The sequence below is a fragment of the Bos grunniens genome, chromosome 11, assembly GCF_055505025.1.
Source record: "Bos grunniens cultivar Pamir isolate PY7600 chromosome 11, Bosgru_T2T1.0, whole genome shotgun sequence".
In the NCBI taxonomy this organism is placed as follows: Eukaryota; Metazoa; Chordata; class Mammalia; order Artiodactyla; family Bovidae; genus Bos; species Bos grunniens.
In genome coordinates this window covers 102,894,749-102,922,104 of record NC_141175.1, presented here as the reverse complement: position 1 = coordinate 102,922,104, position 27,356 = coordinate 102,894,749, and the positions used below count along the sequence as shown (strand labels likewise).

The window sequence follows — 27,356 nt, the reverse complement described above, 5'->3', positions numbered from 1 at the left end:
CAGGTTAGGTAAGGGTTTATAATACAAATAAGCATTCCAATTTCTAAAAATGCTTTAATTAAAAATTAAACTTACCTTTCCACAATCCATTCTGGTCGAATTACTTTTTCTCCCTTTAACTCTTTGATTTTGGCATTAGGAAGATTTGTGGCAATGATGTGTGTTGTTTTGGATCTGGAATAATACACGTGATACTGGCCTCCATGCAACATCATTAGCTTTCTCAATTCCTCAGCAGATGGATCTGTAAAATTAATAATAAAACACGCTGAAAGTTTTACATATAAGAAAGTACAAGTAGAGCGCTAGCTGAACAATCCCGTCAACTGGATGATTTAAAGAACACATCACTGGTTCACCTTCTCCTTGGCTGTGCTGTCAGTAAACGAAGCTGGGAGGAAAATCACAAAGAGAGAGAGCTGTTCGGCCTTGCTCAGCACAGCCGATGCTCCTGGCCACTAATAGCCAACCAACACAAACACATCTCCTGCCGGGCTTCCTTGGCGGCTCAGGGATAAAGAACCCATCTACTGCCTACGCAGTAGACTTGGGATCGATCCCTGGTCTGGGAAGATCCTATATGCCATGGAGCAACTAGGCCCGTGCGCCACACCTACTGGGTGTGCGCTCTGGAGCCCGGGAGCCACAACCACCGAAGCCCACCACCCTGGACTCCACGCTCCACAGCAGGAGAAGCCACCACAATGAGAATCCTGGGCACCACAACCAGAGAGGAGCCCCCATGCCCTGCAACTAGAGAAAAGTCCATGCACCAACAAAGACCCAATGCAGCCAAAGTAAGTAAAATTATTTTTTTTAAACTCATCCACATTAAAAAAAAAAAAAATCTTAGAAAAGCAAAAACAAAAACACCTACTGACAAGAGATGCCCAGAAGAGCAGACAGGCACCTCAGGTAATGAATCTGATGCTGGCAACACTGCAGTGCTAGAAACGGTAGGGATTTTTACCACAGTTTAAAAACACCTACTATGAGCAGACTTACCATAGGGCTTGTTAGACTTTACTCCTATGAAGCTATCTAAACTTTTATTTAAGAAAATAGAAAAAGGTTAAAATAATCTTACTTGGTTTCCTAATACGAACTTGCATCAAAACCAAAAAATAAACCAAAATAAAAAAAAAAGAATTGCCAACCAAGAAGCACCGTTTTATCCCCAATTCTGTTTCAAATTATTTTATTCTTAATAAAACTATAGAAAAATATCTTAAATATGAATCAATGTGGCTTATGCTTTCCCATAAAAATGTCTGACTCACTAAAGTTATGTTATGACTGGCATTACTAGTATCACATTAAACTAATTATTTTCAATAGCTCTTCTATTTCTTTTTATTTTTATCCTAAGAAAAGGAAAGGAAAGTGAAAGTCACTCAGTCATGTCCGACTCTTTGAGACCGCATGAGTCCGTGCAATTCTCCAGGCCAGAATACTGGAGTGGGTAGCCTTTCTCTTCTCCAGGGGATCTTTCCAATGCAGGGATTGAACCCAGGTCTCCTAGCTGAGCTGCAAGGAAACTCTGCATCACATCTCCCATAGCAACAGCTACTGGAGGTGATATCCACAGGAAGCTTGTGTATCTTCTCGGCTATTCAAGCAACAGATTGTCTTTAAGCACAAACAATACAAATCCAAGCATTTAAATGAGTACTTTTATTAGAATTACTAATTCAGTGAGTTTGGGTCTTTAGAAGAAGAAACATGTTTCCTTAAGAGGAATTTTGGTAAGGGTTTTATCATGAACGACCTAACCTTACACCTAAAGTAACTAGAGAAAGAAGAACAAACAGAACTCAAAGTTAGTAAAAAGAAAGAAATCATAAAGACAAATAATACCAGAAATGAAAAAAGTTAAAATGAACACCATGGAAATACAAAGACTCCTGAAAGACTACTGTGAGCAGCTATATATGAATAAAATGGACAACTTAAAAGAAATGGACAAATTCTCAGACAGGAATAATCTCCCAAGACTGAACCAGGAAGAAACAGAAAACATGAACAGACCCAATTACTAGCACTGAAATGGAATCAGTAATTTAAAAACTCCCAATAAAGGCTTCTCTGGTGGTCCAGTGGTTAAGAATCCACCTTGCAATGCAGGGGACACTGGTTTGATCCTTGGATGAAAGTGAAAGAGGAGAGTGAAAAAGTTGGCTTAAAGCTCAACATTCAGAAAACAAAGATCATGGCATCTGGTCCCACCACTTCATGGGAAATAGATGGGGAAACAGTGGAAACAGTGGCAGACTTTATTTTTTGGGCTCCAAAATCACTGCAGATGGTGACTGCAGCCATGAAATTAAAAGATGCTTACTCCTTGGAAGGAAAGTTATGACCAACCTAGATAGCATATTCAAAAGCAGAGACATTACTTTGCCAACAAAGGTCTGTCTAGTTAAGGCTATGGTTCTTCCTGTGGTCATGTATGGATGTGAGAGTTGGACTGTGAAGAAGGCTGAGTGCTGAAGAATTGATGCTTTTGAACTGTGGTGTTGGAGAAGACTCTTGAGAGTCCCTTGGACTGCAAGGAGATCCAACCAGTCCATCCAAAAGGAGATCAGCCCTGGGATTTCTTTGGAAGGAATGATGCTAAAGCTGAAACTCCAGTACATTGGCCACCTCATGTGAAGAGTTGACTCATTGGAAAAGACTCCGATGCTGGGAGGGATTGGGGGCAGGAGAAGGAGATGACAGAGGATGAGATGGCTGGATGGCATCACCAACTTGATGGATGTGAGTCTGAGTGAACTCCAGGAGTTGGTGATGGACAGGGAGGCCTGGTGTGCTGTGATTCATGGGGTCGCAAAGAGTCGGACACAACTGAGCAACTGAATTGAACTGAAGGAGACAGAAGACCTGTACTCAGAAAACTGTAAGACGCTGATGAAAGAAACTGAATATGACAGAAATGATGGGAAGACGCACCATGCTCTCAGACTGCTGCTGCTGCGTTGTTTCAGTCATGTCCGACTCTGTGCGACCCCATAGACGGCAGCCCACCAGACTTCCCGTCCCTGGGATTCTCCAGGCAAGAACACTGGAGTGGGTTGCCATTTCCTTCTCCAATGCATGAAAGTGAAAAGTGAAAGTGAAGTCGCTCAGTCATGTCATGCTCTCAGACTAGAAGAATCAATATGAGAGGTGAGACTGGATGATAGTTAAGATCCCTTACAAAGCTATCATACAATTCTAGACACTAAAACCATTATCTCCAGCAAACAAAATCTGGAGACTAAAAGCAAAGCAGGTCATATTATGCCCAGTTTTACAGATAAAGGAACAAAAAGCAGAATAATGTAAATGATGGAAAAAATACATATAAATTAGCAAGACATCATAAAAGGTAGGTCAACAACTGACATATCCTGCTTATCGAATAAACTATAATGCTTAATACATGTAACAAGTACAAAACAGAAGAAGTTTAACATCACACAACAGAAAGTACTTAAAAGCAAGCAAGGTCTCTACTCATGGCAACAGAATGTGGTACAGGGCAAACAGCGCAAGAAGTGGGAAGTCCTGAGTGCCAGCCTGGCTGTGGGTGCTGGCGGGGTGAGCCCACATAGGCTTCCTGCCACCTGCGGCTCAGTGTGGAGGCCAAATGGGGTAAGCGGAGCCAGTGATCGCTAACATTCCTTTCAGACCTAAAGTGTAAGGAGCTTATTTTGCTTTTGGACAAATTCTCTATCACTGCCTCACATTCCATTACATCAAACACCACCAAGGAAAACAAAAATCAGTATTACAAAGTCAATTCTACAACCAAAAAGAAAAATGTAATGACCTGGTTAGAATACACCATCTTTTATGATATGTTTTTTCCAGACTCCTGCTTCATTTAGTTTGTCCTCTATAAAGGAAGTTCTACATCTGACACTATTGCATGTAAATACTATTTGTTAAGGGGATCAAAGATTCAAGGGGTCTTCACTTATATTATTCCCTCAATAAGCAATATTATCAACATTATCATTACTATACATGTATGCATTATATATATAAGTGTGCTTATATGTATACCATCACACACCCTGGACTGCCAACATCAACTCCCAAACTGTCCACTAAAACATCAGCCAGTAGGGCTTCCCCAGCGGCTCAGTGGTTAAACCCACCTGCCAATGGAGGAGACGTGGGTTGGGCCCCTGGTCTGGAAGATGCACATTCGGTGGGACAAGCGAGTCCGTGCACCACGACTACTGGGCCTGTGCTCTAAAGCCTGGGGCCCACAACTACCAAACCCCATGCACTAGAGCCCACGCTCCACAGCAAGAGAGGCCACAGCGAGGAGAGGCCCTCGAAGAGCAGCGAGAGAGCAGCCCCACTCTCCACAGCTAGGGAGAAGCCAGGCAGCAACAAAGACCCAGCAGTGCCGAAAAGTACATAAATAAAAGGATCTCTTAAAAACAAAAAAGAAACTAAATTAAAGAAATTAAAAGAAAATACCAGCCAGAAGACCAAAGACAGATTTGAAAAGTGTAACCTATTATTTTCAACTCCAGCTTCACTATGAGGAAAGGCAGCGGTGGGCAGAAGCTATCATGATATATGAGCAATATGCTCAGAAAACCTCTTAACAAAGCAACTGGGCAATCGTGGAATTCACGACTTTTACTAGCAATAATTCTAAATATTTGATATAGAAATTTAAGATTAGTTGACAGTTTCCCTAAGCCATTTAACAAAATGTCTTAACAGCAATTTACACAATACTTGGCATATCCTGAAATAAGAGTATGTGTTCTCAATACATGATTCATGCATGCTAAGTTGCCAAGTCATGTCCAGCTCTTTGTGACCCCATGGACTGTAGCCAGCCAGCCAGGCTCCTCTGTCCATGGGATTCTCAGGCAAGAATACTGGAGCGGGATGCCACTTCATCCTCCAGGGGATCATCCCAACCAAGGGACTGAAGCTGTGTCTCCTGCATTGGCAGGTGGATTCTTTTACCACTGAGCCACCTGGGAAGCCCCAATACATAATTCCTGCACAAAATAACAAGGGAACATTTTTACACATAACCACAGTAGGAATTAAACTTGAAAATATTTCTTCTTTCCTAGTCAGCAGACACTTTATATGTGTCCATTCTAGTAGCACCAACATATATATATATATATATCAATTTGATTAAAACACACCACCTCTCTGCTGAATAAAATGAAACTGTCATTTCCTGTTTTATAATCATAAGCAGATAAAAAGAACTGAGGACAGAGAATTCAAATTAATGCAACACCTAGTCAGTCATGCACTTTCATACTCTATCTCACTCAAGCCTCACTACTGGTGATTCCAAAACTGGAATTCAACAATAGTCTTGGCATCACACGTCCTTCGAAAGATTATTAATGTCACTGCAATGTTATTCTTACCAAAACCACAAAAACAAGCATGTTCTGGATAATTTGGATAAGCATGACTTCTGTGCAGGTTTTATTTACGGAGGTACTGGGAATGCTTTAAACGTCACATGCTAATGAAAAGAACAGAAACCAACTTAAGGTACAAAAAATGCACTTTCATCAAATGAAGACCAAAAATATCAAGGTACACTATTTAAATGTTGATTATGTAGGGACAGTCAGAACAGACAAAATCAGTGGGGGAAAAGGGTCAATAAGAGACACATGTGGGGATTTCCCTGCTGGTGCCGTGGACAGGAATCCACCTGCCAATGCAAAGGACATGGTTCGATCCCTGGTCTGGGAAGACTGCACATGCCCGGAGCAGCTAAGCCTGAGCGCCACAACTGCTGGAGCCTGCGCACTCTAGGGCCCTCGAGCTACAACTACGGAGCCCGCGGGCCGTAACTACCAAAGCCCACACGCCTAGAGCCTGCACTCCGCAGCAAGAGAAGTCACTGCAATGAAAAGCCCGCGCACTGCAGCAAAGAGTAGACCCTGCTCGCCACTACTAGAGAAAGCCTGTGCAAAAAAAAGGCAACAAAGCAGCCACAAATAATAAATAAAAAACCCAACTCATTTGCTGATACACAAAAAATAACTCAAATGGCCTAAAGACCTAAATGAAAGTCCTAAAACTATAAAACTCTGGGAAGAAAACATAGGGGAAGAGCTTTATGACACTGGACTCAGCAATGATCTCTTAGATACAATGCCAAAAGTACAGGCAACAAAACAAAAGCAGACAAATTAGACTACACAAAAACGCACAACTTCTGTGCATAAAGGGCGCAGCCTGTGGAACTGGAGACACTATTTGCAGACCGAGATCACTCTAATACTGGGTGAACAGACTATATAAAAAAACAACGGAAATTCAACAAGCACAAAATATCCAATTTAAAAATGGCCAAAGGACTTTAAAGATGATGTACATATGGCCAACAAGCATATGAAAAGACACTCAACATCACTAATCATTAGAGAAATACAAATTAAAATCCCAACGAAACCTCCTTTTAAACCAAAATTCTGAGCTCCTTCAGCATCCTGAAAGATGTCTCTACAAAGGAGACCAACTGCAGGTACGAGGACTGTAACGGGCAACGTTTCATGGTTTAACAAATCTGAAAGCAAGCTCCAAACTGTCTCTTACAGGGTGAACAACACAGAGACCTTCCTCTCTCTGTTACATGTATCCTTGCTTGACAAAACACAAGAAACATCAAAGAACATGTGATCAACTAGAAAATAATTTACCTAAGCTATATTTCTCACTGAACAGAATGGTACAATTTTTAAAACTTACAAATATTTTATAAAGAATACTCTGCAAATCTGTAACGATTATATTCTGTAATACTCATACTGTTAATTTTACAGAACGTTCTTCGGGAATATTCTGTAAGCAATCAAATTTTAACATTAACTAAAACCAACCATATTAAGAAACAAGTTAAGTATAGAAAAGGTAAAAGCTCCACATGTGAAATTCCACCACAGTAAATGCCATCACGTAACATCAGAATAGCCACTGAAGACCACTGTCAAGCCTCTGGGCACAGCTTATACAATGGTTGCTCACTTGGCTAAAACATATCCTATAAACAAACACATTCTATAAATTTTACAATCTTGTACCAACGTTTTCTCTGATCTTTACTGAGAAAACAGTCTCTATGCACACCATTTCACTCTGCACATCCAAAGAGCCTGACTAAATACTGGCCGTGTCACATGCATGATAGAAAGAAGTAAGCCAATAGCTGTTTATACCTCCTGTGGTCTTACAGTAGTTAATACCTTCAATATTTCATTTGAGTCTCACAGTGCTATAAATAAGAAAGATAATTTAGCATTTTGTTTACTGCTGAGGAATGAGAGGATGTGTCCACAATCACGCAACTACTGTGCAAACCCTTGGTTTCTGATTCCTGTCCATCATTACTTTCTCCAGTAACCATGCTTACTCTCTTGACCCCTCTTCTCAGCAAGTGCATCAGACTTACTACCAAAGTCAACTAAAAGCCACATACACTCAACCAAACAAAAACTGAAGAAAAGTTTCAAAAGCCTAAAGAACCTCTAATAGGAGCAAATACCTTTCAGACTCTGGCAAAATTACAGGGAATGGTATAAACTAACACAGTAAGTCTCTCCCACATAGGACGTTAAATTCCTCCATTCCTGGATTCACAAGATCAGAGTCCCACAGGAAATGGGAGGAGACAGCATGTATGTATCCACAGAAAACAACTCCTGGAAGGCATTCATTTCAAAAGAATTAGAGCATTAAATGGACTCTGTCCCTAAGTCACATTTGTATGCTCAGAAAACATCAATGTTAAGGTTCAGTTTTCAAACAGATCTCTACCACTTAGAACGTCAGTCTGTTATATGTGTATATTCCCATTTTATTTTGCAGTCATATTTGCAGAATGTCTCTGCCTGCCCCATTTTTCCACAGAATTCAGTAGCGCCAAAGTCCCCAGACCTGGTCTCTGATCCACCTACTGAAAAAGGCAGAAAATTACCCAAACACTTCTTTCCGTATTAACTACCCTGATCCAACCTCACAGAAAAGCAATTACAGCTCTGTAGATCTGAAATACTAGCTGACTCAAGCTTTCACCAAGATAAACACACCCAGGGCCCATCTCCCAGAGATTACAATCCAGTAACCTAGATAGCATATTGAAAAGCAGAGACGTTACTTTGCCAACAAAGGTCCGTCTAGTGAAGGCTATGGTTTTTCCTGTGGTCATGTATGGATGTGAGAGTTGGACTGTGGAGAAAGCTGAGCGCCGAAGAATTGATGCTTTTGAACTGTGGTGTTGGAGAAGACTCCTGAGAGTCCCTTGGACTGCAAGGAGATCCAACCAGTCCATTCTGAAGGAGATCAGCCCTGGGATTTCTGATGCTGGGAGGGATTGGGGGCAGGTGGAGAAGGGGACGACAGAGGATGAGATGGCTGGATGGCATCACTGACTGGATGGACGTGAGTCTGGGTGAACTCTGGGAGTTGGTGATGGACAGGGAGGCCTGGCATGCTGCGATTCATGGGGTCACAAAGAGTCTGGACAGGGAGGCCTGGCATGCTGCGATTCATGGGGTCACAAAGAGTCGGACACGACTGAGCGACTGAACTGAACTGAAGCCTAGAGTGTGGCCAGCGTCTTATTTAAAACCTAGAGACTTAAAAAAATGGAGCTGAATTAGCATACGAGTGAACACATTTTAACATTCTAATGTGCAAGCATGACACTCTGTCACTCATTCACACGCTCAGCTAATATTTACTGAGATTTCCCAATGTGCTGCACTAGCTTCCAGCCCTTGGGGCTCCCACCAGGGCTCCACTGGGCAGACAGAAGGAAGTCGGAAAAATACCAGCTCGAGTGCAAGTAAATTCTATGAAGAGAAATAAAGCTGGATAAGAGATGAGAAATTTATTTTAGACAAGGCTGATCAGGGAAAGTTTCCTGGAGAAGGTAACATCTGACCAAGGCTTGAATGATCAAGACTCGGAGGAGGAAGAGCTGAAAGGAGGCCCAGGGGTCACTACACAAAACGGGCTTTCTGACTCCCCAAAACTTAATACATGTAAAAGCCTGACAAAACAAAACAAAACGCAGGTGTTGTTTTCTAGCCAAAATGCTCTGAAATGTATATACAATGGACCAGCTTAGGGAAGGAGGGAAATCTAATTAATTTGAATGAATATGATTCCAGTTTACAGAGTGAGGCAAGGAGCTATTCATCACAGTGAGAGCATGAGCAGCAGCAGAAGAACAACAAGGTACAAAGACCGAACTAAGATATCAGAATAATCCTGCTGACCACAATTAGAGAATGTCAAGGTGAAAATGCAGGTGAGGGTTAGGACAAGAATGCCTTTACCCATTTTCATCTAGAAAACATCGATTTATCCAAAACCAGTTTAAAAAGTCCATTCTACCTCAAAGGCTTACTTTAGTCTGTGTTGCCACAACTTGCCTCTGTCCGTATCTAATGTTCAGAGATTGACTTTTATCATCACAAAATCCATATTCTCCACCATTGTCATCTCTGTTCAAACACAATTCCTACACACAAGCAGCATAAAAAATATATTTCTTAATTAATCAACATAGAGTAAAATGGGATGAAAGGTTTAAAGACTGGAAAACTTAACAAAGATGTCAATTCCTCCTAAACTGAGCTATAGGTTTAATGTAATTCCTATCAAAATCCCAGCAAGGCACCTATTTTGTAGACACAGAAAAACTTCTCCTAAATTTTATGTGGAAAAGCACAGGCTCAAAAAAATAGCTAGAACAATCTTGACAAAGAAAAATAAAACTGCAATAATATACCTGATATTACAGCTTACTATATAGGACCATAATCAAGATTATGTGGTACTGGTGAACAGACAGACACATATTTCAATGGGACAGAACACAGAACCCAGAAACAGACCCACCCGAATATGGCCAACTGATTTTTGAGAAAAGTACAAAATGGATGAAGAATAGCCTTTCAACAAACAGTGCCGGAGCAAGTGGATATCCACAGGTCACAGAAAACAGAAATAATCAATATGGACCATGAGCTTAAGTATTAAACATAAACCTGTATAATTTTTAGAAAAAAACTAGGAGAAAATCCGGAGAAGGCAATGGCACCCCACTTCAGTACTCTTGCCTGGAAAATCCCATGGACAGAGGAGCCTGGTAGGCTGCAGTCCATAGGGTCTCGAAGAGTCGGACACGACTGAGCGACTTCACTTTCACTTTTCACTTTCATGCATTGGAGAAGGAAATGGCAACCCACTCCAGTGTTCTTGCCTGGAGAATCCCAGGGACGGGGGAGCCTGGTGGGCTGCCGTCTATGGGGTCGCGCAGAGTTGGACACGACTGAAGCGACTTAGCAGCAGCAGCAGCAGGAGAAAATCTTTAGGATCCAGGACTAAGCAGACTTTTGACTTGAAAGCACAATCCGTAAAAGTAAAGGTTGATAAATTGGATCCCGTCAAAATAAAAAACTGTTCCGCAAAAGACTGTGTGAAGAGTGAGAAAGACAAACCACAGACTGGGAGACAATATTTGCAAACCACATATCTGACAAGGAGTAGTATCGAGAATATATAAAGAACTCTCAAAATCCAACAGTAAAAAAACCAAGCAATTCAACTGGAAAACGGGCAAAGGACACGTAGGGACACTTCACTGAAGAGGATCGGCAGGCGGCAAAGTAACCGTGAAAGGAGGCTGGGCAGCACTAGCAGCAGCGGACACCCGAAAGCCACCGCGAGATGCACGCCCGTCAGAACACTGACATTAAACACAGAAAGCCCGGCCTGTCTTTACAAAATGCTGACGAGGATGTGGAGCACCTGGAACACAAACTGAACCACAAAGAGATATGACTACATACCCATTAAATGTTTAAAACAGAAATCACTAAATCCTAACACGGATGCAGAGAAACTGAACTGCCAATAAATTGCTCGTGGGAATATAAATCATACAGCCACTTGGGAAAGAGTTTGGCAGCTTCTTTAAAAAAAAACAAAAACCACGCAACAACCATATAACCCAGCAACTGCACTCTTATGTTCACACAAAAACATGTACATGAGTGCTTACTGTCAAAGATGACATAATCCAGACATTCTTAAATGGGTCAATGGTTAATCTGTGGAAACATTCATACCATGGAATACAGCTCAGTAATAAAAAGGACAAAACTAATGATAAACACAACAACTTGGATAACTCTCCAGACTATTAAGCTGAGTAAAAAAAAGCCAATTAATTCCAGAAGGTAACATACTTTATGTTCTATTTATGTAACATTGTTGAATTGAAAAAGTACATGAATGGAGGCCAGACTAGCAGTCCCCAGGTGCTTAAGGAAGGAGCAGTGTGGTTACAGAAGGGAAGCATGAAGGATCCTTGTGTGAAATGTTTTGCATCTTGACTGTATCCGTATCATCCATACTCTATCCTGATTGATAGAGTGCTATCTTTTTTAAGATATTACACTGTGGAAAACAGGACAAGAGCCATGGTTTCTCTCTGTATTTTTTCTGTGTGTGAACCCATAGTCAAAAACATTTTTAATTAAAAAAAAAAAAAAAGCTGGAAAGCAAAGAAGTGAACTTAGAAGGGAAAAGATGTTGTTTGGGAGGAAAAAGAGAAGAGAGAATAAGTTAACAGAGGCAGAGTAGCCAGAAGATGCGGGATCTTATCTCTAAATTCAAGTTCAAAACTATGTTGGAAGGGATGGGGGTCACCAAAGAGAAGTTCAGATGGCAGAACGGGGAGCTTTAAAGGAATCAAGGAAACCTGGAACATGAGTTACAGTCCGTGAAGAGCGTGAGTAAGAGTCAACATTATCACACAGTATGCCCACTGTCTCAATGAATCCAAAGCACTAGTCTTTACTTGCTGAGTCATCATAGAGGTCTTAGATTCTGTTTCATCTATAAAGCTGCAAAGCAGTCACTGAAAGTGGAAATTTTTATAAAAACAATTATACCACCACATCTTGCATGTCCCTAAAAAAGTCAGCTTAATGGAACTTTACTTATGGAATTATAATGTAATCCTAACAAAACCAAGAATAAAAACTATTATTATTATCCCTATCTTAAAGGAAAGGACAGGGATAATAAAAGGTCTAAACGAGAAAATGTCTGACAGTCACATACAAATCAGTGATGAAAGTAAATTGGGATTCCACATTCTCAACCATGGGAATGACTGCCACAACATTCATTTTCTTCTCCCTCACACAAAGCATCCCCTTTTCTTCCTCTAATGTAAGTAAGGGTGCCCCTGTAAATTGGGGACTTCCAAAACTGGCTAATGTAACAAGTTATGTTTATGCCTTTTTATTAATATCTGTAGTCTTTTATAATGCATCTCAGCAACGTCTGTAGAGTTTGAATGTTCTAAGATGCCTATGTAGAAAAGCTGCATGTGAATTTTCCCAAAGTTGCAGCAGCACTGGTTCTGAGTTAGCATTCCTAGATGAAATTGTCAATGATGCCTGATAAAATGCAACCAGGCAACATTATTGCTTAACTGAAACTTAACTTTAATCAACAAATACCCCAAGCGTTACGCACATCACTGCAGGGGCACCAAGGACACCAGAGTAATGAAATGCAGAAATGGAGCTCTCGCTCCTGTCTAGTAAACCAGCAACTACAGTAAGATCCAATAAATGCCAGATGTGAGTGAACACAAGGAGCCACAGCCCCACAGAACCATGAGGAGCCACCCCCACCAAGAGCAGGACAAGGGACAATCAAAGGGAAGTGGTTCACGGAGACCGTAAAAACAAGGAGCTAACAGCCAACTAAGAAGTGGAGAGAAAAGTGGGCTCCTGGATGGCCGGTACAACAGAAAGCTGACGGCTGACACTGTAAATTAAAATTCTCAATCTCCTCTCCAACTCACAGAGAAAAACCACCCGGTCCCTTCCAGACACTGGACTCAATGACAACAGGCACGGCAGGAGGAGAAGAGGGACACAGAGGAGGAAAACTACAGCACGAGAGTAAATGAGACTCTGCTTCCTCAACAGTGAGAGCTGGGCCCTCACCTCTCCTGCGGGCAGCCAGATCCCAGCCGCTGGGCTTACACCCGTCTCAAGGCCGGACGGTCAGAACCCGACGCCCACTCTACCGCCCCCCCACCAGCCCCAAAGGGCCTCTGGACAATTACAGCTGAAGAGTCACCAGGGGAGGGTCCCTACAAGGTCCCCCTCTTCGAGGCTCACAGTTTACAAAGCCCCATACGTGTGATGAGCTATTTAAACAGGAGGACTACAACTTTTCATTTTAAACGTCATCTGACTTAAAAAAAAACCACGTGCTTTGATAAAAATTAAAATAAGCAGAGGTGAGATGGAAAGGAAGCGTGAGGAAGGAGTATCTAAGCCGAGGGTCTTACGTCTATCTTTTTTATATGCAAGATAAATAATTAAAAACAGAATTTAAAACAAGTCACCCCAATCCTAAAAAAAGGTACACACCAAAACAAGATAAATAAAAAGTTTAAGATGCAGTCAACCTGTATATCCATTAACATAGATGGCGACTCCACTAAAAATTGTCGAGGAAGCTCCATCCTTCTGGATAGCAGCGTCTGATCGGAACTGTTGCTCCAACTTCTGGACCTTGGCGGCCATATACCCACCCTAGAATTCAAGAAAAGGTAAACTAATCATAAAAGCTTTATTTCCTTCCCACCTCCCCATTTTAAAAAGAAATTAAAAAAAAAAAAAGACCTTACTCTGTGATAGTGATCAACATACAAAGATGACATAGGGCATAATAACAACATAAAGCATAATTCAAGGTGATACAACAGGCAGGTCAAGGGAGACCTCCTGTTAACTGAATTTTTAATAATTCTGTCCATAACATTGTAAAGCAGTTACTCTCCAATTAAAGAAAAATTCTATCACATTCTTACAACAGTAAGTGCTATGTTAAAAGAGGGAAAAGGTAAGTCTAGAATAAGTGTAATATCACAGAATATTGCTCTTATCTACAGAAATTATGCCAAAGTTTAAACCAATTTAAAATTTGACAAGTGGTCAGTTAGAGTATATTTTAGACTGGCTTCCACTATCTTTTCTGTATAGTAAGCTTAACAACAAAAACTTAAAAGTAAAATTAGGCTGTTGACAAACCAACAGTTGCCCATACATGTGGATAAGAATACAATAAGCAATTCACTGGTTAAGTTCTGGATCTAATCAATCTGATAGTAGTACTAAAATTCATAACAACAACCTAAAAAAAGAATGTAAAAAGATTATTACGTCTGCTAAAGACTTTTAGAAAGCTATACCTTTCCTGAACACTGAAATAATAAGCTAAATCTATTAAGACTTAGCAATCTTACTTTATTTATAAAGTCTTCAAAGTAAAACTGTAGATATCTAGAAGTGGTATATATTTTCCCCAAAATGGAAATGACTTTAATACTGTTTTTGATTATTCAAATATCACATGCCATTAAAATTTTTTTTTTCTTTTCCCAGAAAAGAAGAAAATTTAAATTAGCTGTGATCCATTCACTGCTAACATTATGGGATCTTACTTTTAAAGCTTATTTCTGTGCCTCAGAACACAAGAAGTTTTATAAACACAGGATCACATGTAATATTCCTTTATACCACAAGACCATCCTGCCAGATCAGCACACAGCTAAATGATGGGTACATACTCTTCTACGCTACAGAAGATAACTTACTTGACCAATCCCCTGTTACTGGATGTCTATGTTTTCCTGTTTTCTAGGATTATTAGCAAATCTGTGATAAAATGATGATACAATAAATTCTGTGCACTAGAACATTTATTTCCTCAGGACAAAATTTCGCAAAGTTTAAGCTTTCAATATACTGTGAATACACACAAAGAGTTGGTGTCTAAAGCGATTTACAATTTAGAAAAGACCTTAAACCACATTACAAACTAAAAGAAGAATGAAGAATACCTAAACAGTTCAATATAATTATTTTTATTCTTTAAAACACACCCATTTTTCCCAGTCATCTTCAGCTCTCTTCCTCCATCCACCTCGTCTCATGGTGGAGCTTCTGTATTAGGGGGGGAAGAAAAAAGAAATACTTCAATTTCTTAACAAACTGTACTACTAATTGATACTATATTTCAATATCAAGAACAATGAGAAAGTAAAATGAATTCAAATGTTCAATTCATTAAAGTTGAAAGTATAATACTGAGGAAATTTTTCCAAAGCATATCATTCTCCTACTTCACCCCAAACTCCCTGCAGATATATCAAGTTGAAATATCAGACTTTAATTACCACTAATTTTTATTTTTGGCCGTGCCGTGCACACGTGGGATTTTAGTCTCCTGATCAGGGAATGAGCTCGCACCTTCTGCAGGAAGCACGGAGTCCTAACCCCTGGACCACCAGGGGAATCCCTTCAATTTTAACAGGAAAACCTTTTATGCATTTCTGAGCATCAATCCTAACACCCACGTACATAAAGCATCACCAAATCCAACGGACATACTGTGCTTACTTGTTAACATTAATTAGTGTTAAAAGAACCTCAAATGTTTCCCTCCATAAACTGTCCTAAAATATGGCTTTTGAATTCTGTATTTTAAAAAAATTTTTTATTTTATTTTTTGGCTACACCACACGGCATGCAGGATCTTAGTTCCCCAACCAGGAATTGAACCTGCGCCCCCTACATCAGGAATGCAGAGTCTCACCACTGGACAAACTCCCCTGATCTCTCTCTTTGCTATTACATACTGCATACTTAAGAGTGCAGTCATATGACTAAGCACACACACCAAAAAAGAGTGCAGTCCCAGTGTAATTTATCTATTCTGCAAAAACCCTAAGTCAATCAAATCAGTGTAATTAAGGGACACGATGCAGAAAGATTATCACTGATAATAAATTAATAAATCTGGCATTCTCCTTAAGGGAACACATGACCAACCATACCATCAAGCCACCAAACTGGCTGATCTCAAGTGTCAACTGGCTTAGCAGTGATAAACGTATAAATCGAAGCAGACATCACATGAAGCTCCTTGTAAAGTCAAATTCTTCTAATTCAAACAGCTACATCCTGGGTGAGATACGACTGCATTATCCTTCACAAAATTAATATGAGCTCCATTTTTTTCTTTTAGTAACTATATAGGTTAATACCAAATGGTTACCATATACCACTGGAGAAGTCTTATATGTTATCCAAGTTAAACTGGTTCTGATATGGTTTAAAACAATCTTTTATTGAATAACATTTTAAAATAGCCACACTTTATTCACATATATCACCTGATATTTTCCTTCAAATATTTCTTTCTTAGTATATATAGGATTTATAATATCTACTTGCTGACTTTATACTAATTATGATTTTTACTGCCTACTGTTAAAAGGCACCTGAAAGACATGCAGAGATGGTCTCAGCGTGAACCCCAACAGGGAGACCAGGGGCACAGGGAGACCAGAGGCAGGTGGAAAGGGCTCTGAGGACAGGCGGCAGAGTGGAAGCCCTACCAGGTGCTGTGGGTGCAGGAGGGGAGGGGGCTGTTTGTTATGTCTCTGACAAGCAAGGGCGTGTGTTCACCCGGAGTTCCAGGACAGCCATCAGTGCTGTTTAATCCTTCTGGTCTCAGCAAGCTCACTCTGTCCAGTCTGTTCCCCCAAGACCTCTGTCTATCTTAAAGGAGTCTGGGAAATGTGACCACAGTTCTTGACTTTGACTCCACACATCTGCTCTTACAAGTGAAAAGTGTGGGCATTCTGGTCATTGTACATTAAGAACGAATACTAACAAAAATTATAGGAAACCATTAATCTGCTAAATGAAGCTAAGTTTAAGGAAATAACACATTTTAAAAGTTTAATTCACCTGACCATTTAAAAGCCTCATTGTAAGAAGTCAATACGAAAATCCGTATTGATGGCTTAATAAGGGAGACCTCACTGACACAAAACTTCTTCAAAGAAAAGTTTTAAAGGTTCTCCCTCTTCCCAAGTAAAGCTATCCCAGACCAAGTTTTGAAAATGAAAAGCAATGAAGGGCTAAAAAGGTAATTTCATCAAATTTCAAAAATGTAGTTTGACCCATGTACAGCAAACTCCTATTGGCCCAGGATTCAATAAAAACCAAGAAAAGGGAAAAGGAAACAAGAAATACACTTCATTTTATACATTAAAATTCTACTTTGAAAAAAATTCCATGACAAATAGTAAACCTGGTTATGTGGACCGACTCTCCTGCTGAGGAAGAGGAAAACTAGACAAAACAGTGTTTAAAAAGATAGCCTCAAGGCACAGGAGGCCGAGCAAATAATGAAAAATTACTGGGCCAAGACTCGGCAGCTGATAGAGGAGAGCTGCTGCGTCATATCAGCTCCCCAAACCGGGAGATCTTCCCCTCTGGCTGAGCACACATAGTGAGTAAGGGAGTGCCAGCGGGGGAGTGAGTAAGGGAGTGCCAGCGGGGGCTCAGGGTCGTCCTGGGACACAGCTCTTCACATCTGGACGGAGGGCCCCAGGGTTAGAGTCAGCTGGAGGCAGGTAGCCCAGGGCACCTTGCCCGGGGTCAGCCTAGCCTCAGAGCAGACCCAGGTGACCCGGGGCTGCCCCACGGCGCCTGGCAGAAGGCAATGTGGATGGTCTGAGGAGACAGCTGCCTAAACTTCATGTATCTCTACCCACGAGCTTGCAGATACAGTATCTGGCACATAAAGATAACGAGGCACACCAAGAAACAATCACACGAACCAAGAGGAAACAACAAAATAAACAGACCTACACAGACTCTAGGAAAGGAAATTAATGTAGACTTTAAAGTAGTCCTGTTTACTCTGCTCAAAGAGGGGAAAGACAAACTTCAGACTATTGGTAAAGAACTGGAAAATATCAGAAATAACTAGACAGTAACTCTCAAGTGAAAAGATACAATATTAGAAATTAAGAATGTAATGAACAGAAAAAAGGAAACAAAGAATAAGTGGAATAAGTCAGAAGAAAATGTCCAGATAGGGAGCATATGGACAGAAGGGAAAGAGACACAGAATGTACACAAGAAAGTCTAATTTAAGTAAATTGCGGGCATAAAGAGGAAAAAGAGAAGTTATGTTTAAAGAAACAATGGCTAAAACATAGTCTGAAACTGATTAAAGGTATCAAACTACAAATTCAAAAAGCCCAATGAGTCCCAAACTGGGAAAAAAAACATAAAGAACCTATATCTAAACATATAATAGTGACACTATGAAAAACTAAAGACAGAAAAAAAAGTCTTAAAAATTGTCATGGGTGGGAAAAAGAGATCCCGTTCAAACTACTGTAATGAAACAGACAGCTTTCTTTTCCACAGAAACACAGAACCAGAAGACAACCGTGCTGAAAGAAAATGATTACTTAGAATTCTACACCCAGAGAAAAATTCAGCCAAGAAAGATGAAATAAAGGCTTTTTCAGGCAAATAAAAAGAGGTTAATGTCACCAGCAAAGTAAAGAAAATTAGAAAGTATATCCCTTAGGTAGAAAGAAAATCCTCTTCGATGGAAGATCAAAAATACAGGAAAAACATACACACACTCACAGCAAGGAAAACAGTAAAGAGCTGCACGAACCAATTGAAAAAGCAAGAGTTCCAGAAATACATCTATCTCTGCTTTACTGACACTGCCAAAGCCTCTGACTGTGTGGATCACCACACACTGTGGAAAATTCTGAAAGAGATGAGAATACCAGACCACCTGACCTGCCTCTTGAGAAACCTATATGCAGGTTAGGAAGCAACAGTTAGAACTGGACACGGAACAACAGACTGGTTCCAAATAGGAAAAGGAGTACGTCAGGCTGTATATTGTCACCCTGCTTATTTAACTTTTATGCAGAGTATATCATGAGAAACGCTGGGCTGGAGGAAACACAAGCTGGAATCAAGATTGCCAGGAGAAATATCAATAACCTCAGATATGCAGATGACACCACCCTTATGGCAGAAAGTGAAGAGGGACTAAAGAACCTGTTGATAAAGGTGAAAGAGCAGAGTGAGAAAGCTGGCCTAAAACTCGACATTCAAAAATCTAAGATCAGGGCATCTGGTCCCATCACTTCATGGCAAACAGATGGGCAAAAAATGAAACTAGTAACAGATTTTATTTTCTTGGGCTCCAAAATCACTGCAAATAGTGGTGATTGTAGCCATGAAATTAAAAGATGCTTGCTCCTTGCAAGAAAAGCTATCACAAACCTAGCTAGCGTATTAAGAGGCAGAGACATCACTTTGATAAGAAAGGTCCGTCTAGTCAAAGCTATTGTTTTTCCAGTAGTCATGTATGGATGTGAGAGTTGGACCATAAGGCTAAGTACTGAAGAATTAATGGTTTTGAACTGTGGTGTTAAGAGAAAACCCTTAGGAGTCCCTTGGACAGCAAGGAGATCCAACCAGTCCATCCTAAAGGAGATCAGTCCTGGGTGTTCATTGGAAGGACTGATGCTGAAGCTGAAACTCCAATACTTTGACCACCTGATGCAGAGACCCCACTCATTAGAAAAGCCCCTGATGCTGGGAAAGATTGAAGGCAGGAGGAGAAGGGAACAACAAAGGATGAGATGGCTGGATGGCATCATCGACTCAATGGACATGAGTTTGAGCAAGCTCTGGGAGATGGTGAAGGACAGGGAAGCCTGGAGTGCTGCAGTCCATGGGGTCACAAAGAGTTGGGCACGATTAAGCACCTGAACACCACCACCGCCACCACCGAGTACTGTCCTCACAATACGAGCAGATGGGATAGTCACTACGAAATTCAACTAGTAGCTCCAACGGGTTCTCGCTTGTCCTTAAATGGGAAAGCCTTCAACACCAAAGAGCTGTTTTGAGGTTTTGTTTTGTTTCTGTTCAACCATAGAGACCCTCACTGTCTAAGGCTATGATCATTCTCAGATCACTGAGGTTATAAGAGCACAATGGAGATTCCTGGAATTCAAAACCCAGGGAAGCAGAACTTTGCTCTAGACCCACCTACACGTTAGTCAGGCTGCGACTTTGAAGAGACTCTCACCAATGTATTAAAAACAAAAATCAAATAACTATGTGCAGGGCATTTTTATGTCTTTGTAACACTCTTTTGTCTTCACTGTATAGTGGCTTTTGAAGTGAAGTGAAGTCGCTCAGTTGTGTCCGACTCTTTGCGACCCCATGGACTGAGGAGCCTACTATGCTCCTCAGTCCATGGGATTTTCCAGGCAAGAGTACTGGAGTGGGTTGCCATTTCCTTCTCCAGAGGATCTTCCTGACCCAGGGATCGAACCCAGGTCTCCCTCACTGTAGGCAGAAGCTTTACCGTCTGAGCCACCAGGGAAGTCCTAATACTGGCTTTTAGGGATTCTAAATTGAGCTGACAGTTTATATTCTAACACAGCATGTATTTCATACATTTAAAATACCTTTGAAAAATATACAAAAATAAAACATCAAGATATTTAGAACAGATATTACTCTTAATCTAACAGAACTCTTAAAAAAATTTTTTTTAACCTGGTCTCTTCACCTTCAGTACACTGAAAGATTTTCCTATTATCAGTTATTTTAATGTACAATGAAACAATTCCTGTACTATAAGATATCAGTTTGATCAACACCAAACACACACAGACTTCAAAAAACTGTAACCCATCACTAAAAGTGGCTACAGTATACAGAGCATTCTCTAAACAACAAACTATGTGTGGAGCCATTTGCCTTTTCAAGAAGTGGACCTGCTCTGTCTTTTCTCAAGGCATCCTCTACTGCCCTCCAAATTCATGGTCTGTGTTTATACACCACTTTGCCAGGTTGCTTGTATTCAGTTGTGCTAGGCGTCCATTTTCAAAAACAGTTTTTCCTTCTATGTAAAAGCACTGTATGTTTACTGCAGAAAACTGAGAAACTACAGGGAGCAAAAAAGGGAAGGGAAAATTATCACATTTCCACCTTCTTAAAAAAAAAAAACACCTGTTGACACTGTTTATTTCTTCAGTATTCCTTAAATTTTTAACACTGAAATGTAAATGTTATGTTGAACAATGTTATGTTAAATGTTATGCTAAATTGTTAAATTTAAATGTTAAAAATTTAAACACACCAGTGTATCTTACCACTGCATTTCCACAGTGTCTTACTTTTCCCAAGGAGGTCTGTACATCTCCTATTTATCTCGACAATACATCTATGGAATAGGGAGGCCAAATACTGATTATTTCACACATAGGCACCTTCTAGGTAAAAGGGCTAAAATGTTTGATAAGGCTGTATGGCTGGTTTGTGGTGCAAAACCACTCTCATCTTGTACAAATGCACGTCTCCAAATCTCCAATGGAGAAATGAACAATGCTATTAACGTAACAAGCTTCTGAAAACAGCACTCCCACTGAACTGAACCAGCCTAACACGGTTCCACAACACGAGATGCTTCGACTCTGGCACCGTCCGGGTCAGAAACGGCAGCTGGCGGACAGGTGACAGGACTGCAGCAGGAACCGGGCCCCACGAACAGCCTACATCCAGACCCCACCGTGTGTCCGCGGTCACGAGAGGCAGAGGCCCAGGAACAGCGCCCCTGCGGCTGGTTCTCTGGCCACAAGCCGCCAGGAGCTCCTGTATCTGTGGAGAGAGAGGGGCCTGACCAACTCTAGTCTCTTACAGTTTTTAAAAATTATGATTCTGTGCATCTATCCATTTATGAAAAAGGCTTTTACGATGAAAGCACACGTATTATGCTACTCTGTTTATTCGTCCAGGAAACAAAGGCTGCGCACAGATGTGGCTCTAACAGTAAGTAATGATCCCTGCTCAGTGAGAGGTCTGGCCTTTGCCCCTGGCTTGCCCTGCTGATAAATGTCTCCTTTTACCTGAGGGTTAACAGCCACTTCAGGTAATCTAACAGTAAGATTTACGGTGGAGGCTTCAGGCCACGCGTCACTAACCTTCTGAGGGGCTAGAGACAGAAGGTCAACCTCATCTATCTGACCAAACTCCAATAAAAACCCTGGCCACTAGGTGAGCTGCCCTGGTTGGCAATACTTCTTGGGTATTGTCAACTGTCATTAACAGAAGTCACCCCACCTCAGACTCCAGCGGTGCATCCAAAGCTCCACGTGGAACTCCCCTGTGTGGCCCATGCCCTTGGACGGCTTTAATCTGCATCTGTTCACTGCAGTAAGTCTCCACCACGACGACCGCAACAGCTCCCAAGAGCTCTGAGCTACTGCCCCTGAGGGTGGTTCTGGGGACCCCCAAACTCTGGAGTGCCAGAATGACAACAGCCTCCCAGTATTCATTCTTTCTTTTAGTAAAAGAACACCTCTCCTAACCCATCTTAGCGGTGAGCAGGGCTGCAAAGGGAGGCTCTATTCCCTCAGCTCCTTTGAATCAGGAGTGGCCATGTGACTAAGCTCTGGCCGGTGAGATGAGAGCAGAGTAATGAATACAAAACTCTGTGCCATTTTTTCTGAAAAGAAGTTGTTTACTCTTTTTTGGAATGCAGCTTTGAGGTGACCGAGCTTCAACCAACACAAAGACAGGGGATGGCTAAGAAAACAGAAGGAACCTGGGCCCTCAATGACCTAAAACAAGCAGTCGCCCATCAGCTGTGCCCTGCCGCCATCACAGGGCAGAGAGCTGTTAATCCTCTGTCATCGCCCACATCACTCTGCTCTAAGTCTTGGCCACAACCTCGCACCCTGGTCCCTTGCTACCCTGCACCCTAAGGAATGGACCTACATTTCATTGTTTGGGTATTATGACTCAGAAGCAATTATTTCAATAAACTACACAGAAATAAAGAGAGACAAGCTATAAGACAGAGAATTACAATTTATGGATATACAGGTTTCGCCCCCTTTTTTCAAAAGTTTACTTTGCACCACTTTACTCTTATGAAAAACCTACATCAGTACATGTTTTTGCTAACCAAAAGAAACCCCAAGAGGATTTTCACTTTTACAAAAAGATGGGAAAGCAAAAGCCACATTTGGCTTGCTTCGCAGCAGCCTGTTACCAAGGGAGCGTGCACCCAGGAGCGTTACCAAGAGCGTGAGCGCTGCCCGGCGCCTTCTCCAGGAAGCACGCGCAGTGTCACGGCGTCAAGCCCCCACTGTGCTGGGCCGAGCCACTGGGTCTGTGAGCATCTGCGCTTCATCTCAGTTTATATTTTGCACCCGTTGGCAAGACAGTCCTGCAGTAACTGTTTCTTTGCTTTTGGCCATTTCAGCTTAAGAAAGGTTTCACAGGAACACTCTACTCAGCCAGCAGGGGAAATCTGTATTCAAACTGAAAATGGGTAACAGATACTTGTAATGTCCTGTTTGAGGCTGATCTTGCTAAAAGCAAATTTTCTATCTCAAACCATCCAATATAACAAATTTCTCTCTTATCCTCTGGGTTAGCCACAACAATGAAAATATATTTCCTTCCCCCTGCAAATGATGGATCTAACAAAATCAGTCATTTGAAAACAAAGTGTTCTAAAAGAATCACTAATAATTTTCTTCCCTGTAATTACAGATTTCCATAGAAGGAAAAGCAAACGAAGACACGGTGGTAATAAAAGTACAAAGAACCGCCGCCTCTGGTTTTCAAGGGTGTAGCAACATTAACTGGTTTCCTAATGCCCTCCCTCTACTTGGTGAACTCCAACTGCTCATTAAAGTATCTCCACTAGGAGGTCCCACCTGCTTCTCAAAGTCAGCATGTCCAAAAGTAGGGATCAAGACACCAAGGAAAAGAATGTTCTGGAGATGATATGATTTTAGAAAAGAGAGTCAGCGAGGAGTGATTTCACTAAGGAGAAGCTCCAGTCTCACAGGAAAGCCAAACGGACACCTGGAGGAAGTTCAAGGTTGCAGTAAATCAAGGACTCCCAAGGCCCCCACAGAAGGCAGGGGCGAACTCAGCCGGAGAACAAATGGCGTCCCGCCAGAGAAGGGGCGGCCTGTGCTCCCAGTGGGGCTTCACCAGCGGCTCCTGGAGGGCGTGTTAACACACATGCTGGGCCCCAACTGCAAGCTGCTCACTTTGTAGGCAGGTCAGGAGTGGGGCCGGGCACCTGAATTTCTAAAAAGCTCCCGGGAACAGTGATGCTGCTGGTGTGGGGCACGGGCTTTGAAAAGCACCAGCTTTGCCTACAGTGCACCTAGAGTGGTCACGGGACAGAGACAAGTGCAGCGAAGCTCCGAGGTGCTGAGACAGAGTACCAAGGAGGAAGAATGCCGTGACGACGTGCACCGGCACAAAGACCTTCACAACAGAGTAAGCGCAGCTCAGCAAGAGGCGGTCTGGCTTAGATTACGGGTAACAAGATCTTTCCTGTCCTTTGCCTCCCCCCCCCCACCCCCCAGATTCCAGGCCTGAGCCAATAGTTTACTCCATGTTCACTGAATATTTACTGTAATTTGCAGTTTTCAAGATGAATAAAGTGTAAACCACAATTCAAAATTATCTTTTAGAGAAAAATGATTTGCACAGACCTGCAATACTGGAGCCAACATTAGCGGCACCGACAAAAAGCAACGGACCCCCAAGAAGACAGCAGGAGGTAGCTCTCTTGTTGGGGACTAGATCCAAGACTTCACCGAAAAGGTGGATCTGAGCTGAGGGCAACGAATAAGATTTTAATAGGCCGAGGGGAATGAAAGAGCGATTTCAAGAAAAAAAAAAAAAAGCTCTTCAAGGCAACATTCTGGGGCTGACACATGGACAGAGCTAGTGGCAGATGAACAAGGCAGGTAAGGGAATAAAACAGTAGGCCCTCAAAATCATCAGAAGTCTGAACCTGCCTTTGAGAAAGTGAAGGAAAGAAAAAAGTCGCTCTATCATGTCCAGCTCTTTGTGACCCCATGGACTGTAGCCCGCCAGGCTCCTCTGTCCATGCGATTCTCCAGGCAAGAATACTGGAGTGGCTTGCCATGCCCTCCCCCAGGGGATCTTCCCAACCTACGGATCAAACCCTAGTCTCCTGCACCAGTAGGCAGGTTCTTTACCCTCTGAACCACTGAACCTGTGAGTATCAACGATGGGGGAGGCAATGACTGCACGCAGGGGCAAGGGTCCGGCTCCTGAGCCTCCTCTAGACCAAGAGCTCATGTTTGCCACCCACAAAGCGTTAGAACTCCGAACTCACACGGCAGACATGCGCCACACACCAGAAACAAGCCCTTCTGAGTGGCCACAGTTCAAGAATAAGGCAGGCCCACTTGAGTCTAGATCTGCTATCAGCGCCATCAGCCACAAACCTCTTCTCTCACAAACCCTTATGTTAACGCAGCTGCAAGTGAAAACAGAGTGTTTTAGAACAGCCATGGCATTACTTTCTGGCCTCTTTTCTCTTGCTTTGTGACAAGAATTCCCTATGTTAAAAACAACCACAAACAACTCCAGTACTTTCTAGGATGACAGGACATTTTACCAAGCTACTATGTTCATCGTAAGACACTAGAAATCTTCCTCAAGACAGTTTATTTAGGTTCTATGACTGTGTTAGGAGAAGGCAATGGCACCCCACTCCAGTACTCTTGCCTGGAGAATCCCAGGGATGGAGGAGCCTAGTGGGCTCCAGTCCATGGGGTCGCTAAGGGTCGGACACGACTGAGCGACTTCACTTTCACTTTTCACTTTCATGCATCGGAGAAGGAAATGACAACCCACTCCAGTGTTCTTGCTTGGAGAATCCCAGGGACAGGGGAGCCTGGTGGGCTGCCGTCTATGAGGTCGCACAGAGTCGGACACGACTGAAGTGACTTAGCATAGCATAGCATACGCCTATGTTAACAGATTCTATTTCTGAGAAATCCTCCAGTGAGCTCCAAGAGGATGTAATAACCTTTAAGGGACAATCAAAAATAAGATGTTCCATTGGGCATAAATAATATGCCAAAAAATTAACCTTCAACAATGTAAACCTAGCAACTTCAACTCAAGATCTAAAATTCAAAGTGCCAACTAAGTGGCTACAAGATTTTACAACTCTACCACCACCACCTCCCCTCAGTAACAAGAATCCCATGTCACAGACTTAGGTCTCTTTTCACCTAACAATAGTAATAACCTAAAATTAAATTTACAAATTCAAAAAGAAACCAAGAGTAAACTTTTTAGAGTCCAAATTACCGTGCTTTTAAAATACCAAAAGGCATGTAGTTTATAACCCTACCTACAACACAATTTATAAAAAGTACTTAACTCAAATGAACCCAGGTTTCAAATGTCATTATTTCCATAAGAGAAAATGCTATTTTTCAATAGAAGGGGATCTTTCTACATACATAAATATATTCAAATGCAGCCTACTCTACTGGAGATCTCCAAGTTACTACTGCAGAGTTGTACCAACAGCGCATCTGTTCGCACTTCTTTAGCTACTATTCTTTAAGAAAGAATCTGGCTGGCCTTTGTCCCAGCTTCCTGGGAGACTCTAAACCCCTGGAATTTCACAGCTGACAGCAGTCTCTTTGTTATCCACGGTGGACCTCCAGGACCACGTCTTTTATATAAACAGGTGACTCCCAGGTGGCCCCTTATTTCAAGATGGGGAGGCCACGCTGGAAAGGCCAACCAAGTGATTAGAGGCTTGGCTCTGAGCCACATGCCATCAGCCTGACCTCCTGGAAGAAGAGGGGTCTGGAAAGGAAATTCGACCTTGTGGTCCATGATTCAATCAATCATGCCAATGTAATAAAACCCCAATAAAACCTCTGGACTCTGAGATGCAGGTAAGCTTCCCTGGTAATCACAAACTGACGGGGTAGAAGGATGAGTCCTGAGGACAGGGAAGCACCGGGTCTGGGACCCTCTCAGACCTCTCTCCACGCCTCTCTTCATTTGGCAGATCCCGGCTTGTATCCTTTATGATAAAATGTTAATTCTAAGTACAGCACCTTCCTGAGTGCTGTGAGTCATTCTAACAAATGATTAAATCTGAGGAGGCAATGGAACTCCCAAATACAGGGCCAGGTGGTCACAAGAACAGGGGACCTGCAAGCCCCAAAGCCTGCAGCTGGCATCTGAAAAAAAGGGAGACTGATGCCCTTAACCTGTGGCGTCAGGTTGGCTGCCCCAGCGCTGGGCTGTTAAGAGCCAAAACCACATGGTGCACATGAAACAGCACATACAGCCCTGCCCCTTGTCTCAGGACTTAACAGAGGCTAAATGAGGAAAAGTCAAGTGAAAGCACTTTTTAAGGCCTGTGCTTAGTCACTTAGTTGTATCCGAGTCTTTGTGACCCCTTGGACTGTAACCCACCAGGCTCCTCTGTCCATGGGGATTCTCCAGGCAAGAATACTGGAGTGGGTTGCCAGGCTCCTCCAGGGGATCTTCCCAACCCAGGGATCGAACCCAAGTCTTCCGTCTTGAGCCACC

The 27,356-nt window shown here is 42.1% G+C and overlaps 1 protein-coding gene across 9 annotated transcripts in view; it reads right to left on the bottom strand.

Annotated features, from left to right (window-relative positions):
• The window catches only part of REV1 (REV1 DNA directed polymerase), an 83,761-nt gene that overhangs the window by 48,980 nt on the left and 7,425 nt on the right, over positions 1-27,356 (bottom strand). For all 9 annotated transcript variants that reach the window (XR_015137383.1, XR_015137385.1, XR_015137386.1 and 6 more), the window contains exons 2-4: positions 14,978-15,038; positions 13,499-13,625; positions 76-244 (exon numbers count right to left, since the gene is read on the bottom strand). Coding sequence is in view for 4 of the 9 variants with exons in the window: in XM_086327962.1 (XP_086184088.1) it covers positions 76-244; positions 13,499-13,625; positions 14,978-15,028 (347 nt within the window). In the remaining 5 variants the exon portion in view is untranslated. The remainder of the gene's footprint in view (positions 1-75; positions 245-13,498; positions 13,626-14,977; positions 15,039-27,356) is intronic.